The following is an 18,895-nucleotide window of genomic DNA, read 5'->3' as shown; positions in this document are numbered from 1 at the left end:
AGTCCACATCTATAATATCGTCAGATTTGAGGTCCACATGTACAAGTGTCGTGGATATCAGGTGGGACAGAGCTGTGGCAACTTGATTGAGCTCTGTCATTGGAAGACCCTGTTTGTGTCCGTCCTCCATGTAGGCATACAGGCTCTAATCTAGTCGTTCAAAGTTAAGGCAGATATAATCTTTGTCAAAGAAAAAGCCTTTTCAACTCAAGCTGTTGAAGAATGAGATCACATCCACATTACCAAGACACACAGGGAGGGTTTTCAAGCTTTGTCACACTGCCAACACTGTTCGGCAATCTACTTTTTCCTCCTTTTGGTGTGTTCCTGGATGAATCCGTACACATTTTTGAGACTGTCCCTTTAATGTTAAAATTACATGAAATAGTTTCAGATGGTCATGCTTTAATAATCAAACAAATATATAAACAGATATTTAAGTATATATACATACAAATCGAATCAAAACACCTCCTTTCATTTTAATAAATCTTTGATTATATCTTGTGACAACATTGAAGAAATGAAACTAGCGAGTGTACAGCTTGTATAACAGTGTAAATTTGCTGTCCCACACATCACAGCTATTGATGTCTAAACCGCTGGCAACAAAAATGAGGACACCCCTAAGTGAAAATGTCCAAATTGGGCCCAAAGTGTCAATATTTTTTGTGGCCACCATTATTTTCCAGCACTGCCTTAACCCTCTTGGGCATGGAGTTCACCAGAGCTTCACAGATGGCCACTGGAGTCCTCTTCCACTCCTCCATGACGACATCACAGAGCTGGTGGATGTTAGAAACCTTGCGCTTCTCCACTTTCCGTTTGAGGATGCCCCAGAGATGCTCAATAGAGTTTAGGTCTGGAGACATGCTTGGCCAGTCACCTTTACCCTCAGCTTCTTTAGCAAGGCAATGGTTGTTTTGGAGTAGTGTTTGGGTATATGTTGATATAGTTCTATAAGTCTTGTGCTTACACAAAAATAAAGCAGCTTGACCTCACCAGATGTGTAATTTATTACCATGTTGCTTGGATATTCTTCAAGTGTTATAATACTTTGTTTGCAGTTCTTTCAGTTGCAGTCAGGTTGAAGGTCTGATTTGCACTGACAGATTCTGTGACCACAATATTCTATGACTTGTGGAAGCATGTCAGTCTGGACCAAAATGGTGGACCGACAAACTGACATCACCATCCTTAAAGCCACGCCACTAGATACCTGTATTAAAAAATAATATGTTTTTAAGGACAATACCACCACCATTTAATTTTTTCTCACTTATGGCGATGGAATTCTCAAACACTACTGCTGTATTTGCCACAGTCCAAAGCCATTAATGTTTGTTCCTTACTTCAGTCACACGTTCCCTTTGTTTTATTTAAATCCATTGAAAACAGCTTGTGAAGACGTAATAATAATGTAATACATTGTGTTAAACAGCACGTGTATTTTTCCCTAACATGATTTCATCTTCTTATTCTGTGTATGATTGTGTATGTGACAATACACTTGATTTGATCTCACAGATTAACTATTTCGTACCTTGCCATTCTTTTTACCGTGTTGAATTCCTTTGGTGGCAATGAAGAGGCAAAACAGAAGCAGTAGAACATTTAGGGAAATACATCACTTATTTTTTTAAATTTTAATGATACATTTTTGCTAGCATTATCATTTAAAGTAAAGTGAATGGATACCTAAGTCTTTGGTTTACAAAATTTTGTGCAGCCCTTTAAAGAACATTTAGAAGAAAACCAGTTTTCACGTCCTCTGCTCTCGTCAGGGGAGTTTTGAATCCCCCAAGCGGTGCCGAGATGGTATACCCAGCACATCGCTCAAAACCACTGAACCCCCAGGACGCCTGCAGTAAACCAGTAATAACTGAGCAAGATAAGCAGTCAGCCAGATCAATAGTTGAGCACATCACTGGCTAATCAAAGCCTTCAGCCCACAGGAGAGACTGAAAGAGAATATGTTTGTCTCTCAGGATAAACCAGGTATCAGATGGGCTGGATTATGAAACCCGCTGCAAGCAACCACTATTGTCACTGCTAAGACAGAAAAAAGTTCTATGAAAAGGACTATTTCAAAGCATTATGCTCACATTTCACATCTGTCTTGCATGCGCAAAAAACAAAGCTAAAGGGTTACCTAGTGCGTTAAAAAATAACACTGGAGGGGCCTTTACCAAGCATCCATATGTGTAGAGTTAGGAGTGAGAATGTATTGTCAAAGAAGGGCTAAGGCTTTGGTGTACAGCACACAAATCAACCTCTTTTTTTGTTAATGATAGGGAATGTCGTCAACAAAAAAGAGGTTGCAAAAGGCTTTGTGTACACAGCCTTGAAAGCAACACCACAATAAATCATTGAACTAGTAAAGAAAAAAAGATAGCGGTGAAATGTCTGTTTGAAACTGACTGAAGTTCCACAGGAGTACAGTTAGTTGTCCATAATGAGGAAAAGACAGTGAAAAATATCCATTTTGTTAATTAGTAGTCTGAATGAGCCATTAGCGCATAATTGAGGCCATGAATTGAGGTTTAATGAATAGAAAATTATCAGTCATTACCCACACTAATTAGTCATTTATTCCGTAATAGGACACAACTCTTGATTGTGCTGCATTTTATATGACAGACTTGGCTGTTGCTGGCATGACAGACAACACTGATTGATCAAAATTACATCTGTAAGTCATGCATTTAACAATACACACAACAAACAGAGTGTGAAAGAGTTTGCATTGCTAAAAGTTTTTCCCTTTTATTTTGCTGAGCATGTGTGCTTTTTTCTGCATTGCCCCTCTTCACAGCAATATAGTGAGATACATTTCGTAGCTGGGAGCAACCACAGTAAACCACAGTCTCACACTGTTTACCACTTACCAACTTCACTGGAGCAATAGGGGGTTAATTGCCATGCTCAAGGGCCCCTGAGCGGTAGCTGCTGAGGTAGGAGGGACCATTACTCATTCAGCATAGAAATTTTCCCACAAGGTGTAGATATTCAAATTAGATTTAAACAGGCATGCTTAACCAACCTTTAGGGTACATTCAACCGGATTAGTTGAAAAAGGATGCAATATACCACCCACATCCTTTTCTCTAAGTCATGTACAGCAAAATGTGAAGAATGTTTAACAGAAAAGTAATATTTCATTAATTTATCATCCAGCATCTGGTATACAGTACAGCAACAACACCGCAGCTAATGAAATGTAGTCCACTAACACCAAATAATGGCCGGTTCCCACCACAACACATACTCCAACACAAAATCCACGTAAGGATAAAAAAACAAGAAACAAAGTTTTATGTGCTGAAGCCCGTCAGGCCAAGAATCAGTTAAACATCAGGCAAAAACACGGGTCAACAATGGAAAAACATCTGAGTAATGACGAGACCTCTATCTTTTTTGGATATAAAAACTGAATCAGAGTTGGCTTTCATCCTATTAGACAGGTAAACTAACATTACTGCAAAGCATGTAAAATATATTGTGATTTTGTGCTTTAGCTTGCTCAAGTTAGATAACGTTAGCTTGCCGGCTAATGCCAACCAGTTGCTAACATTATCCGGTGCAAAATACTAGAACTTGTTACTTGTAACGTTATATCTTGCCACATTACTTCACAAGGCTAAAACAATCCATATTACTATCTTCTAAGGCTGACCCCCGAATAGTTGAAGATTCGATGCTTGAATGGGTGGAGCCAGATTCGACTGTCAATCTCACAGTTTAAGCTTTGCAGCAGCATTATGAAATGAGGATCATACCATTTTGGCAATATGGGGTTGTTCAACGTCTGATAGAACTACCAATTTTCTCCCAATAAGTTAATATACAGCCTATTACAAAATAAATATCAACATAAATAAAAATGTGAAAAGAAAGAAGCTTTTAATAAAGGTTTTTAAAGTGTGTTAATAAATCCAATATTGTAACCCTAACTCTTAAGGGTTAAAAATAGTACTGAAACATTGCAGAGGGAGTTTACCTGAGTTTGTAACATGTTGTGTGATGCCGATGCCGAATGCTCACTCATGAGTTTGAGCACCCACACATGCACATGCTTGGAAAGGTAGTGGTTGCATTTCTGAAACTTCACCCCTAGAGAAAACTGAAAAATACACTTGTTTACAGCCTGGTACAAAAAACGCTTTTGGTCTCTATGGCTTAGTTCCCCATTCACTATATGTGGGGGGTGAATTTTCTGTATAACTCACATATCTACATTTTTATATATAACTAACCAGCTCAAATCTGCCTGTAAAATCTGCCCGTAAAAAGAAAGAGGCTGTTCAAATACAGATCTGAATGGCAGATGGACCACGAGTGGGTCACTCCTATTAGTGGGGATAAGTTTGCCACAGAATATTTTCTGTTGCCGATGGTGAACATGATTCAGCAGGGGACTACCACATCCAAGCAGCGCTGGCTAATGTGTGTACTGTTGTCATTAAATTGTACTGTTGCTGTGTCTCAGTTCATGCTCTTCCATACTTAAACTTGCTATTTTGAGTGCCTAAGTGATAGGGCTGAACAATTAATTGCATTTGCAATATTATCGCGATGTAATAAAACAAGATTTTCTAATGGCAAAGGCTGCGATTACACTCTGGTCACATGACACCCACGCGGAAAGCAGTCTGCAGATGCTTCGTCTGCAGGTTACGCTGTACCTTGCCTTCTTGTTGTACAATGGCCTTAAGCTTGACGGAAGCTGACATTACATAAACTTTAGTGTCACACAGGGAATGAAAGTAGCAGCTGCCACCCGCGGGTAACTTGGTGGTGGTGGTGGTGGGTCCACAGCTTTGATGGACAGGAAAAATGCAAAAAACAGAAAGACGCGTACAGTAAGGTAAGTGTATTGTGGTGATCGGCGCCTTCATCACACACACAGCTACCAGTCAGCTCAGGATATATCTGTGAAATGTGCGTTTTAAACCAAACTCACATGTCCAAAAGAGGCCCAGTCAGTCCCGAGTTACTGCCCGGTTACAGCCAGTACGCTGCTTACCAGCATCACAGGCTGCAGGGCAGGAGGGGGACTCCGGTGTTGTCGGAGAATTAATAAGCTTGTCTATTAAACAGGAAAGGCGATACTTGGTTTTATTTTCGTTGGCCAACCTTTTCCGAACTGATGATATTATATCATGTTATTTAATGCCATGAGCTTAAAAATTAATCGCATATTAAATCGCAATGGCAATATTGATAAACAAAATCGCAATTTGATTATTTTCCAAAATAGTTCCGCCCTACTAAGTGAGTTCATACTGACTGAATTATGTTTGGTGAAATCCAATGCACTATGAGCACATGAATGGTGTACTTACAACGGTCAATACGTTGAGTGTGGATCGCTGGGAACTTCTCACCCTCAGTATTTTATTTTCACAAGTAAATGTATTACTCAGTCATCCACCATAATGGTCTTTGTAGTCCACCAGGTCATTTGCAATTTCCAAGCTTATCAATGGATTTTTGCTTCTTCCAAGTATACCAAATAGTTTATTTTGATAGGCCACACATTTTGCCCATGTCTATAATCTTATATTTTTATCCTTAATATAACTGATCCAACTGTGTTAGTCCTTCTGACTCTATTTCTTTTACATTCATGTAGGGAGTAGCAGGAATTTGAAACTGATGCAAAAAGCACAAATTAGTGCATATGTAAACCCATGGGCCCTGGTGTCAGTTGTCAGTGCGTATCTTAAGGTGTCGGGGAGTGAGGTTTACTCCCTGCACAGCCTCGCTGGCTTCCGTCAAACACATACAAGCCTCCCACATGATTTGTGTGTTGAGCATTATCATTGTAAATTACCTATACTGTGTGCTAAAATGGGGAGCGGCGCTTATAACAAAAGCTCAGTTCATCTTAATGCATTTTTAGATGTCTCATACATATCCAAAATATTCTTCTTTTAATGGAGCATCACCTGAGGATCTCCCAAGTTGTTTTATCAATAGCACACTAGGACACAGACAAACAGAGTCAACACCCAAACACACACACAAAATGTCACCCACTTCCTGTCACATCGTCTAAACTGGCGTCTCAGTAAAAAACACCTGACTTTGTTCTAGTCATTCGCAGCTGCTTCAAAGGCATCGTTAGATTAAAGAGAGCCAGAATACCACGCTTTTTCATCTGTGCTACAGTGCAGCGCTAGGATGCTCAGCTGTTGGAATTTGAATGAGACAGATCTAGATGAGAAGAATGGTTGAACAGGAGTCAGGATATATGGATTTCACATGTTTGGGTTTGTGTTTGGAGCAACATCCTGCTGTGAGAAAAGCTCTAGATTTGAGAGAACAAACACCAACCGAACTCCTCCACTGAGTTTTTCCCCCCTAAGGTTATAAGCTTTGTTTCAAATTTTCCTATTTTTTCAAAATGTCTATGAATGTCTGATTCATTAAAGAAATAGTTAGAAGTTTTGTGAAATACACTTTTCCCTTCTCTTTAATCTTTAATTTATCTTCTCATATAACTCTTGGCAAACTACTCCTTTAAGAAAATGTACTGAGTTATCAGTTATCAGGCAATTAACAGCAGTGACTGCATCTATCCAGCATCTATCAATCCAGCATTTAATTTATAATGCCATGTCTCAGTATCTGAAAGACAGACTTTTAAACTTTAAAAATGTCTTCTTTCTATTTTGAGAGATAAGACTGGATTTCTGTGTTAACATCATAGTATGAAACATTGAAGTGTTCCATATTGCACAGAGTTATGGTGGTATTCTGTTGTTATGTCCTCAATCCTCAATGCCTTAGCATTAAGTTATGTATTTTGGTCATGCCATTTTGCTTCATACATGTATGGAAATCCAAGCCCATTTCAGTGTAGACTACCACACGATACCACTGTAACAGATCAACATTCAAATACATCAATTAGTTTTGCCCATTGGAATTAATGATTTATAATGCTAGGTTTACTGCAGTAAATTATTCCTCAGTTCCTGTGCCACTTCTGTCACACAGATATAACTGGTTGGATATTATACAGGGAGATGGGTAGCTGAGAAAAGTGGGTGCAATGCTTACCTGATTTGATGTTATGCATAAAAGCCTAGGCGATGGGGATGCCAGTGATGTCTCTCATTAATTCTTCAGTTCAGTGGGCTGTGGACAGACACAGCAGATTGACAGGGGATGAGGAGACTTCACCAGCGTCTCCTTAATGCTTTGAAATGGGAGTATAGTTTAGCTTTGATGCCTCGTATCACTAAATGGACAAGCACCCCCCACCCCACACACACGCGCGCACAGCCTCCGTGCACCCGTATCCCACCCTCCCCACACACACTGTCAGTCAGTCATCCCAGTGTGAATACATGAATACTGTAAACTGTAGCGACAGGGTAAATTACTCTGTGTGCGATCAAGCTACAAAACATCAAAATGCTTTATGACTTCCTGTTAGTGTGAATATGGAGAACAGCAGGCAGGTGTGGTACTTTTCCAGGTGCAGCAATCATTCAAGTCCCCATTTAAATGTCCCATATGTTCAATTACCAATAATTTTCTTTAACATCACTCACAAATGGATTATGTTTTTAGAGCGTAGCTGATTGCACTATATTGATCAATGGCAGCACTCGCAAGGGTTTTCCTGCACTATGTATCTAATATATAAACCTGGCTGCCTCCTTTCATGTACTCCTTGCCTAATATCACATAGGATCGAATAAATTGTCCTCTGCAGGAAACAATACCTTTTATTCAGAAATAGTGCAATCCAAACATGTCAACGGCTGGACCCAGCATGCATAATACATGGTGGGTGTGATGGAGACATCATCTCTGACTGCTCACTGAGCCACATTCTTTGAGGTTGTGTCTTTGAGGAGGGTAGCAGAAACATCATATGGCTGATATGGACCAAGATTCTACAGTCTCTGTACCCAGTGGTGCTTAGGGTTAAATGCATGCCCCTAATGACAATGCCAAGCTGGAGGTATAATGTTTCCCATGTTAACCGTCTTAGTTAAAAGCTGAGGCTGATGTGAATGTCATTGGTTTTCCAGGTATTTGGTCATACACTAAAGCTTGGACCTGATGATGGCTCGTAATCACAAGTCAGGAAATCACAAGCACTAAAATTACTGAGGGGGACATGAATGTGTATACTAAATTTAATGACAATCCAAGTCTTTCTTAATCATTTTTATTGTCATTGGTTTATTACAAATATTACCATCAACAAATACATAACTCAAGGCCTCTTTAATAAACTTTACAGTGAAAAGTGGCAGGTTTGAGTTGAAAGGCTTCAATATGATACATTTTCTTGACAGCACCTTGTATTGGCCTTTCAAGGGTCGCCACTTAATGTCAAACATTTATCAGACGGACCATAAAAATTAATTTATAATAAATAGAAATAACAGTAAACAATATAAATATGAATCTATTTAATATTTTAAACATAATTGACACATTTATGATTTATAGTAAGGGTTGACTCAAGGGAAACTTAAGTCAGTGTTTGAATTAACCTAGTTCATTCAACCACTTGATAGATCAGAGTTTTGACTGTAAGTTGAGGTAAAAATGTCGCAAAAAGCACTCGCAGCTCATGAATAATATGAGCATTTGAGATAGCATAATGATATTTTCAGTGCTTTAAATTGAATGGTTTATTTTTTTCAGATGACTCAAACTCTAATGACAATGAAAGGAGTGTTTTGAGTTGAGCTGTCCTTCAGGGATTTCAAGTTTCTCTCTGGTCCAGAATACATACAGTACAATCAAATAGTGTCAACTCTTACCTCGATGATTTGGTGATACGAAGATAAATAAGACAATAAAATGTTTACAGTACATTGACATCCAGTGTAAAAAAATCCCTTACAAAAAGTTACTGAGTTTACAAAGTGTGAAAAATATTGTATTTTCCCCTTTATAAAAAATGCCACTTTGAACGAGGCAAGAAGTCGCTTCATATGCAATTAAACATAAGAGAGGAGAATATAAAGACATAATACATAGTATACATGAAGTTAATGTGTTGGTTCTTCACTTTTTTGTGTCTGTTTGAACCAATATGCTACCAAAATCATCTGCTATCAGAAGCCAGTGCATTACCAAAAAGCCAGTGTAAAAACAGTGAAAAATCACGTTTTGAATGGCTGAGGTCTTGTAATGATAGTTAAAGAACTATTCCAATATTCTTAAAGCGATGGTTACAAAGTTGCCTAAGGGATGCTACAGACATCCTCAGCAGTTTATGTATTTCACCAACTGACACTTTTTTTTACATAAAGCAGTAGTTCCTGAAACGCAGACTACATGATACTAAAGTGTTCAGTACTTGAAAATAAGTGGTACTGTATGTGTCCGCTAGACAGTTGTGACCGACAGGAAGGCGTTATGTACTTTGGAACCTTCTGGGATTCTAGCCCCATGGCTCATCAGCTCCTGGATGGTCATCCAGTTATCCAGGATCTTTTTGTTGCGTTTCTTCATCATCTTTTTGTGACTGAGCTCCAAGATATTGATCTCCTTCTTGCCCTCAGCTCCACTGCCTGGCCCCTCCTTTAGACACTCGAGGCGGCTCTTTTGCATGAACTCCCTCCTCTTCCTTTGCTCCCTGGCCCGTGCCAAGTGCTGCTTCCTCTCCTCTTTGCTCCAGTAGCGGCCCATCTTCATCTCACTCATAGCATCGTCATCTGTAGTCATGCCTCCGCTCCTCTCCTCTCGGATCCTTAGTGCCCGCTCCCGTAAAATGCGGTCACGAGCAGGCCTCCGGGCCACGTAGCGTGTGCCGTCAGCACGAACTTTGACCTTCCACTCTAGACGGGGTTCCCCAGGGCGTCCGTTCCGGTGCACAGGATCTCGACAGACGCTGAGCAGACTCAGCTGGCTCTGAGAATACTCCAGGGATGAGTGCTGTTGTAGCAGGTGCACGTAGCTCTGCAACACAGAGAACACAGTTAGCACAGAATTGTCTTCAGAGGTGCCTCACTCAAAGGCATATCAGAATTACGTTGACATGTCTCTTGTTGATTATACCTACCTGAAGTTGCCTGGATCCTCCCTGGCCTTGATAGGGGGTTGTCTGATATAAAGAACCATAGGGAAGCCCCCTCCGGGAATCTTTGGTCCTCCCTTTCTTCTCACACCTCTCATCGTCTGCAGGCAGGGCAGGGTCTGACTCAGACCGGGAAGGGTTGCTCTGGTCTGGGCTACTGGAGATGACAGAGCCTGGGTCTGCTGGCCTGCTACGACTGGGTGTACCCTGGGGCTTGGGGATAGGGATGGGGCTAGAGGGTGCAGAGGAGGCCTGTCTGAGGTTTTTCTGGTTGGTGATGCTGATGCGTCTCTGCAGAGAATGATCAGGAGATCTCTCCATACCCAGTGGTGTCGACCGTGCACTCTCCGCCGTGTTGTAGGCACTGGAGCTGTCTTTCTCTCTGATCTTATCGCTGTCGGACCTCTCTGGATATTCGTGGATATCGGCCAACCTGCCATGACGTTTGTGTCCTGGTGAGCAGGACGTGGGTTGTGAGGGGTCCAGCTGGTGGGTCTGGCGGAGCTGATGCGCCTGCATGATGCTCTGGCACTCGAGCTCAATGCTGCGCAGTTCCTCATTTAGCATCCTCAACTCCTGCTCCACTCCATTCCCTCCTCCACCATCATCTATGCCATCTCCATCCCCTCCTCCTTGCTCAGTGAGACTACACTCTATACTGTGTCGAATGGAGTACACACCACACTCGCTTCCATTCCGGATTTGACACTTCAGCTCCAAGAGTTGCTCGAAGTGATTCTCTAAACCTAGGATCCCACCTCCCCCATTACGCATACTGACTACCCCTTCATGGCCTTGGCCTTTGGACGATGTCCTCGGACCCTGGGTGTCATGTTGCACCATGGCCTCTCGTCTTGTGTGTGGATGATCTGCCCACCATCTGTCTCTCAGGCAATGGGTTGGGGTCCTCTTGTGGAGTCTAGCTAGCAGGGGTTGGTGCTCTGGACTGTCTGTACTGCGTCCAAACCCACTGTCTTTGTCTTGATTGTTGGAAGAACAGGTAGCTGTGTCTGTTGTCATCTCTTCTTCAGCTTGATGCTGGTGTATGGAGAAAAATAAAAACAGTTAGTCCACCTCAAAAGCAATTCCACTCACTTGCAAGAGCTCCTTGTGCTGTTGCAGTTCACGATTGTGCTACAAAGGGCATTGTTGAGTATGAATGATAGGCCAAGTATCCCTAGCAATAACATCCAAATTTATGTCCAATGCCGATGTTCAGTGCCAATTCAAGAAGTAGTGTGCCTTATATGTAGAGAGGCTAAAGGTCTTGGTTGTTGATGACTTTCATGCTGAAGACCAGAGATTGCATCCTGTCATAGACCTGCAGTTAACGACCTTTTATTTACCTTAACCAAGATCTTTCCATATCCTTAACCAGGTGCTTTGGTTTGTTAACCATACCGTAACTATAATTTATTTGCTATAGCAATGGTCTTTCGCAAACCATCCCGAAGTTGCCATGCGCAGATATTGAAAAAGCGAATAAATCATAATAATAATAATTCTTAAAATGTTGGAATTGGACTTTAAAAATGTGACATTGAATGTAATTCAGGGTTTTGTAGAATCATCAGATATTAACATTCTTGCCTGGCAAAAGTGTTGAAATAATGGTAAGGTTGCATAAATCAAATCCTGCGCTCACACTATCCTTCCTCTTCTGGCACTGTTTTTTTATTTAGCCTCTCCTCCCTTCCTACCTTATCACCTTTCCTCCCGCTTCCCCTGACACCGTTTTGCCTCTATATTGGACATTTTTGTCTCTTGTTTTGAGGTATTTCTCTTCTCGCTTATGCTCTCACCTCATCTCCCCCGTCAAAGTTATGTTCTTTGTGCTTCCTCCTCTCCTCCAGGACCTCCATCTTCAGCTCCTCTACAAGCTCCTGTTGCTCGTCATCCAGCCATACCTCCTCCTCCAGCTGAAATCACAACATCTTGTCAGAAACCTGCCTCTCTCTCTCTGTGTTTGCGTGTATGTGCAGAAACTCCAGACAATCGCGCTGACAGTTCGAAGAAATGGAAAAGGCACTTAGCAGGCAGCTGTTGTTATTTGACATGACATAGGTTGTCAGGATAGGGGCAGAGAGCCTGTGTAGGTGTGTGTGTCTGTTTACCTGGATTTCTGGTCTTGTCACTAGTAGTATGATGCTCCTTGCTTCTTCACTTGACAACAAGGCAACAGCTTTCTCTCTGTCTTGCACTTCACAGCCATTTATCTGTTCATCAAAGACAAGTATAGATGGTCATGTTAAGAAGAATGAACCTGTTGAAAGCCCCAGCCACATCCATCATCCATTTAACTGACATGAATGAAGATGAGCGCAGAACAGCTAACCATTGTTCACATATTTGCAAGACACACCTTGTGTAATCACATGCTCTCTCTCCCTCTTTCTGCCTATTTTTCTTCCTCCATGTGTCTTCTTCTCCACACTTTTCTTTCTCAGACCCCTCTGTCTCCTCTACCATCTGTCTTTCTTCCTTTGTGCCATGACTTCCTCCAACTACATGCAATCCCAAAGAAAGGTATGGGTAAGCTGCAAACTCGGTAAGGGGAGTCAGTTGCAAGTGCGTAGTCTGACCTCGTGAGAGTCTGCTCTCACCACACATCCAGACATACAATTAACTGTTCTTTGACAGGTGGCGTTCATCTTTTCCTCACTAGAGTAATGAGGCTGTCAGACGAAGATAATAGGGCCAGGAGTACAACAGGCCCTGCTCCCCACAATCGTTCACACTACTGGAACACAGAAACACTACAGTGAGAGAATAGAGTGGGGTGCTACATTATACAATAAATATGGAGGAGAGGTTATGTTGATACTCTGTTGTTCCGATTTGAGGACACCTATGTCAAGTGTTTTTTACCCCACTGTGTCAAGATGCTACCTCATATTAAAGAATACATTTCCATCGTATTTGGTGACGTTGAGTGTATGCTTTAAAGCTATGTACAGGCTCACTTTCAAAAGGTGTTGTCGCTGCATAGTTTCCCCCCAAACAAAACCACATGGATCTGTAATACAGTGGCCCTATCATGCAGAAAAAATGCCTTTACAAACAGGCAGAAGGTGTTTTCAATGAACACATAACTAGTTGGGGGAGATTAGGCCTATGTGAACAGTCATCTACATAATAATAGAAAATACGTAATAGGATATAGATAGCATAGATAGCATAAAAAAAACTACAGAAGACTTGTGTCTGCAGTACACTTAATACAGATACAATCCAAAGTACTTTATATTTATTATATGCTTGCAACATTTTAGTCGTATGTTTTTAGAGAGAACTAGCCACAGTCTCAGACCCTGTACATGTTTTTGCGTAATGACAGAGAGCAGTGCTAGAGATGATGTAGGGCCTGGTGTAACTGCGACTAGGGACTTTAATTTCCCTGGTTAAATGAGGTGATTAAATATACATTTGCCTGCCCAGACTGGAGACACCAGCAGCTTGGATATCCTCTGAAAAGACTGCCTCGCAAGGCTTGGATGATGTACCTTGGCAAGTTTGTTCAACACAGAAAAAAATATCAGCCACGTATTTTGTAAATATGTTGCTGATATGACAGATAACACCCTGCCAGCGATGTGAAGAGTACTAAGGATTAAAACTATGTGAGTTCATAATATAACCTGGTGTGAATGTACTTAAGTCACTGAGGTAAAAACACACACCTGTAGAATACGATCTCCTTCCTTGATGCGTCCATCTCTTGCTGCTATACTGTTTGGCTCCACCTGCACAAAAGTGTGTGAAAATCAGTGCTGACAGCTGGTCATTTTGGTTTCTGTATTCTCCACAAAACAAAAAACACCACTCATGTACCACTCTCTGATCACTGCTCTCTTATCTCTGCTGTCAGGAATAAAAGTCAGGTTTTTTTTCATAAAGAGAAGATGCTTATTTTCTCGCTGACAACCTTGTATTTTTCACATGATACAGGCGGGTTTTCACAGGTTGACATATATAAGTGCTTCTTCATATTCATTCAAGCCGGTGACTGACACTGACTGAGGTAACGTGCAAGTCCTTCACATTATAAAAAAGAGCATTTGAGTGAAAGACCACGTGAGACAACTGAGAAAACAAACGATAAAAGTTGCAAGTGTTTATGGCACAGACAATTTTAGTAAACTGGATCAACACATCCCAAATGCATCCCAGTAGATATGCAACAACACTACAAACATAGAATGATAATTTCACAAACTTTGTTGTTCTTGCATTGAAGATCAAGAGAGATAGCTACATGTGGAAAAAAAAACCTTCAGTGGAAAGGTAGTAAAAAAAAACACGCCTTTCCCACAGTCACACCGATTCTATACAAACATACATTTTAATGAGGGAAATTAGCATTTTTATCCTTTTTATCAAACATACAAAAATAGATGCGTTCTCTTGGTGGGAGACTGCCAATCTGTTGAGGTTCAGCAGGTGCCCGTGTTGTTAGTGGTTTTGTGTTCAGAGTCTTCGGCTGGTTCAAGAAGAACAGTTTTTTTTCACCAGAGAAATAGCTGGTATATATACAAGAGCTAATGCACTGCAGGTCTTTGTGCTTCTGCCACTTATATCCCAGCTTTTACTTTTTACACCCTTGCCGTTTTTGTTCATAATGGGATTGAAACTGCACCTGCAGTCAGGCTAAAGATTTTTCTGATTCAGTTTGTAGTGCTTAAAGCCCTCATAATTTCATATAATGCAATAATTTGTTTCCATTTTGTCTTATCATTTGCAAGAGAAAGACATTTATTCTGAGCTGCAAAACTATGTAATATGTTCCCTCTTTGTTTTGTATTTTTGGTATTTGGAGAGTGTGTCATTTAATATACTGTAGGCGGTGGGAAGAAGGCTGTCGCTCAGAGCTAATTAAATTATAACACGTTAAAGGAGTAGGAATGAGAATGGCAAACGGGAATCACATTTCAAACCTGACTTCCTCTTTTGCCATGCGTGGCTCATTCACAGTTGAATTTTACTGGCAAACATTTTTCAGTTCAACTTGATCTCTGCATCAGGATGTAAAGATGGGAATTCAAATGGGATTTCATGCCATCTTTTAATAACTTACCGCTCCAAAGGACTGATCATGGGGCCGTGAGTTTGATATAACAATAATGCAGCCTTGTCATGATCAAACCTCATTGGGGAGCGCTTGTTTACAGTCCAGTGCTTATCATTTTATTTTACAGTACAGTAAACAGTAGATAATTATGTGAGCTATAAGTGTCAGTGTAGGAGGACCAAATAACAGCAACATCTGTTCCTACCTGGCTGACATAGATGCCGGTGTCCTCCTCATCGTCTGTCCTGTAGCACAGTGTCAAGCCAAGCTTCTCCTGGCTGTTCTGCCTATACAGCTCCACCTCCTGTCACACACACACACACACACACACACACAAAACGAACCAATAATGCTTTAAAAAAACATGTTTTCCCATGGTGCACCTGTTATGAGCCTACTCTTTTTTCCCCCCAGTGGATTTGATAGATTCCAAAACCACATCAGTTCAAACATGGAGTTTATTCATCTGTTTTACAGAGCAGCTGGAATGATACCACCCATGGGAGATGAGTTCCAACTTGATTTTTATGCTCCACATTACCGTTACTAATCACTTTGGCGTGTTTTGTTGTTCTGTAGTCATCAAGTTATCAAGTCGTGAAACTGCTTTAGGCAAAAAGAAGCTATTTTCATTTTCTGATGTACAATATCCAGGCAACCTCAGATGTCCACCACTCTCTCTCTTTTACAAACACAGTTTTTTTAATGATATACTATTGAGGACGGTTGCTTTGTGCATTCCCAAGGCCCTAACCCCTAAACCTTGACCATAGCTATATGCCTAACCTCCAAACATCACCAATACGAGCATTAATTAAAATATTTACTGGAGGAAAAACTCAATGATTATGTACACTGAAATGCAAAAGATAATGATGACTAACAGATGAGTTGTGTTGGAAAATGTACCCACTACTAGCTGTTATTCAGCTGAAGGTTTTGGAAATCAGATTATCAAAGAAAAAGGTGTCTTTTCACTTGTACATACACACAGTTGAAAAGTCTGGTTTACAACTTCACCCAGTTTAAGACCTGAAGTTGCAGAAGTTAACTCACTAGAACACAGCACTGTGTATAACACACAGTCCAACAGTGTATTGTAGAGCAATATAAATAAATCACACATTTACTTTACTTACTTACTTTTGGAGACATTACATAGACTTACATTAATTTCCTAAAAACTTACCCTGACACTAACCCTGAATAGGGTCTGCCAGGGAAAATTAAGGCCACATTTGCTAGATTTGCCAAACTGAAGAAATCACAATTCCAAACCATGTAATTACAGAATTACAAGGGATTTCTCAATCACTGCACACCTGTATCAGCCAGCTTCACACGGATAAAACAAGGATAACTTTGGGAGGAAAGCCTTACAAAGACAAAAAAAATAAGCAAAACTTATAAAGCTGGATTTACAAGGTCGACTAAATTGGCAGCCCTGGCATTAGCCCAGAGCCTCTATGGCCATGAGGAAACTTGAGGCAGATCCTAGCCCTATCCCTAAACATTAGCCCAAAAATCCACCTTTTCCCCAATTGGGTACATGACAAATTGTCCCCAATCAACTGGTCTTCAGTCTGAAATTTGTCCCCGAAAGGTAGCATAAGTCAGACCCCCCCCCCACACACACACACACACATATAGTCCCAGCATGAGTTCTGTACACCAATGAAATGAAAGCCTGTCGGTATCAAACTGAAGCCAGAATGTGGCAACATACAGGGCTGGTCTATAGTGATGGTATTTCACAAGCTGGTCCCCTCCCACAGGAGATGTCTCTAAATTTAGCCTAACTCGCTACTGGCTCCTTTTGATCCCTGCTGTGTGTATAAAGGTAATCACATAAAGATAACTCCGGGGGTAATCTGTATTAACCCCATGCTGCCAAATTCATTTCAGAGCAATGAAGTTGTGAAAAGAGGGGAGTGGGGTAAGAAGGGAAAGACAAAGGGGCTGGGGCAAGAATGAAGCCCCAGCCCCCCTTTTTTTTGTCATGGGAAACCACGATAGCAGAGATTGACAGGGGAAGTAATTAATTTCTGTGGCATTTAACCCCCTGTGCAGACAGCCCTGACCTTCAAAGGTTGGGATGTGTTGGGAGTTTATAATATAGTAACACCATTCTCTGTTTTGACTACCCACGCTCCTCACAAGTTTAGTACACTGGCTGATTTGTACAAAGAACAGCTATATATAGTGAGATCAGACAGCACTAACGCCTTTATGTCAGTGCACATTGGCTGGTATACAGCGTTTTACTGTAGTCAGTTATCGTGGTGTGAAGCCTACTAGTCAATGATCTCCAGATGAGTGGAGCCGTGGGTGTTGAAACTGTAGAAATCCTAATCTGTGCCACTGTACATTATAAATTATGCCACAGCTGTGACATCAAAACTAATTTCATGTGGCTTATAATGAAATGTGACAATTGATGGAATTTATCTTCTTAATTTACAGTATGTGGTTTCCAAATTTCAAATGGGAGAGATCACATTTACCACGTGCTACTAAGGTATAACAACTTGAGACATATGACTATAGGTGGCATCCTGTCTTTTAGAGTCAAATTAAACATCTGTTTATTTCCGTTTGACAGCTACTTCATGTATCATTTAAATTAAATTTCTGCCATGCCTAATGTTCAATGGCTCTTTGTTACTATTTTGCAGGTGATGACATCCTATTAGCCATCACTATTTTATAGTGACAGTGTGATTACAATTCACTCAGGAAAAGCTTACAAATGATTTTAATAGGAGGTTTCCCATTAAAGTTGTGCTGTTTTATTAATCTTTCAGATTTCTTTGGCAAATTTTTCATCAGCTTTAGTGCTATGCAAACCAATTTGGTAGTACATTATGGGAGCATGGCCACTGACAACCTCAACAGTGCGTGTGGATTTTAAAAGATTTAGGCATTTATCAGGCAGTGAGTGTCTAACAAAACATTATCGAGTTGCATCATGGTAATTTTAGGATCCAGTGTTTTTGGTGCTTGGCTCATACTAGAGTAAAGGCCTGGCTACGTTGGCCTGTGCTGCATTGATTTTGAACATTCTTTATTTAAAATGTCTCTCTCAAGTCAGCTAACATTATGGAAGTGCAATACTAAACCACAGGACTACCCCTCTCTTACTTTTGTGTTTGTCACTGCTTGATCTATAAAAAGAGGTAACATCTTTCTGCTTTATTTTATACTGACAGAGCTCAATAATACTCTTTCTATTCTTGCAACACGTCTTGCATGCCAATATTTCTTTGTTTCTGAGGATTAACAAAAATGCAGCCTTTGATGTTTGGTACCCGTTGATGATCCATAATTAAGACAAGTTTATTTTGACTAATTTGGCAAACAGCTAACTCGTTGCTTGCTGGCAGACTGTTGCCACTTCATTAACTGTACTGTGTAACCTGCTGAACAAACAGAGCATTCATTAAAATCTGCCATTTTGACATTACTTTTGCTGGGAAGTAGATATTAATATCCAAAAGGGGTTGCAACTTTTGAGAACATGATTAACTCAGATATTTACAACAGTATTTTTAGTAACTCTGCTAACTGGAATTGGAATGGCTTGCTATTCCATTATGAACTTTAAATATAAAAAAACTGTTAGCACTGAAACTCATTTTCAACATATACTGTCTGCTACTTGGCAATATTATAGTTTGGTAGATTTGGCAGAAATAGCAGGAGTATTATAACAGCAGGAGTACCCATGTGGACAATCAGCTGGAAGCGAAGCCAAACCTGTCAGAAGTAAT

At 40.6% G+C, this 18,895-nt stretch overlaps 1 protein-coding gene across 1 annotated transcript in view; it reads right to left on the bottom strand.

Moving 5' to 3' along the window:
* Positions 1–8,184: 8,184 nt before the first annotated feature.
* The window catches only part of pdzrn4 (PDZ domain containing ring finger 4), a 44,304-nt gene continuing 33,593 nt past the window's right edge, over positions 8,185–18,895 (bottom strand). Inside the window, exons 4-9 of the mRNA XM_038739241.1 lie at positions 15,331–15,429; positions 13,738–13,800; positions 12,172–12,273; positions 11,860–11,976; positions 10,043–11,095; positions 8,185–9,939 (exon numbers count right to left, since the gene is read on the bottom strand). Of these exons, the coding sequence (XP_038595169.1) occupies positions 9,367–9,939; positions 10,043–11,095; positions 11,860–11,976; positions 12,172–12,273; positions 13,738–13,800; positions 15,331–15,429 (2,007 nt within the window). The 3' untranslated portion in view covers positions 8,185–9,366. The remainder of the gene's footprint in view (positions 9,940–10,042; positions 11,096–11,859; positions 11,977–12,171; positions 12,274–13,737; positions 13,801–15,330; positions 15,430–18,895) is intronic.

The sequence above is a fragment of the Micropterus salmoides genome, unplaced genomic scaffold (assembly GCF_014851395.1).
Source record: "Micropterus salmoides isolate LMB-PRFRI ecotype aquatic unplaced genomic scaffold, ASM1485139v1 Ms_hic_scaffold_23, whole genome shotgun sequence".
Lineage (NCBI taxonomy): Eukaryota > Metazoa > Chordata > Actinopteri > Centrarchiformes > Centrarchidae > Micropterus > Micropterus salmoides.
Note: the sequence above shows the minus strand (reverse complement) of the source record. Positions and strands in the feature narration are given on the sequence as shown.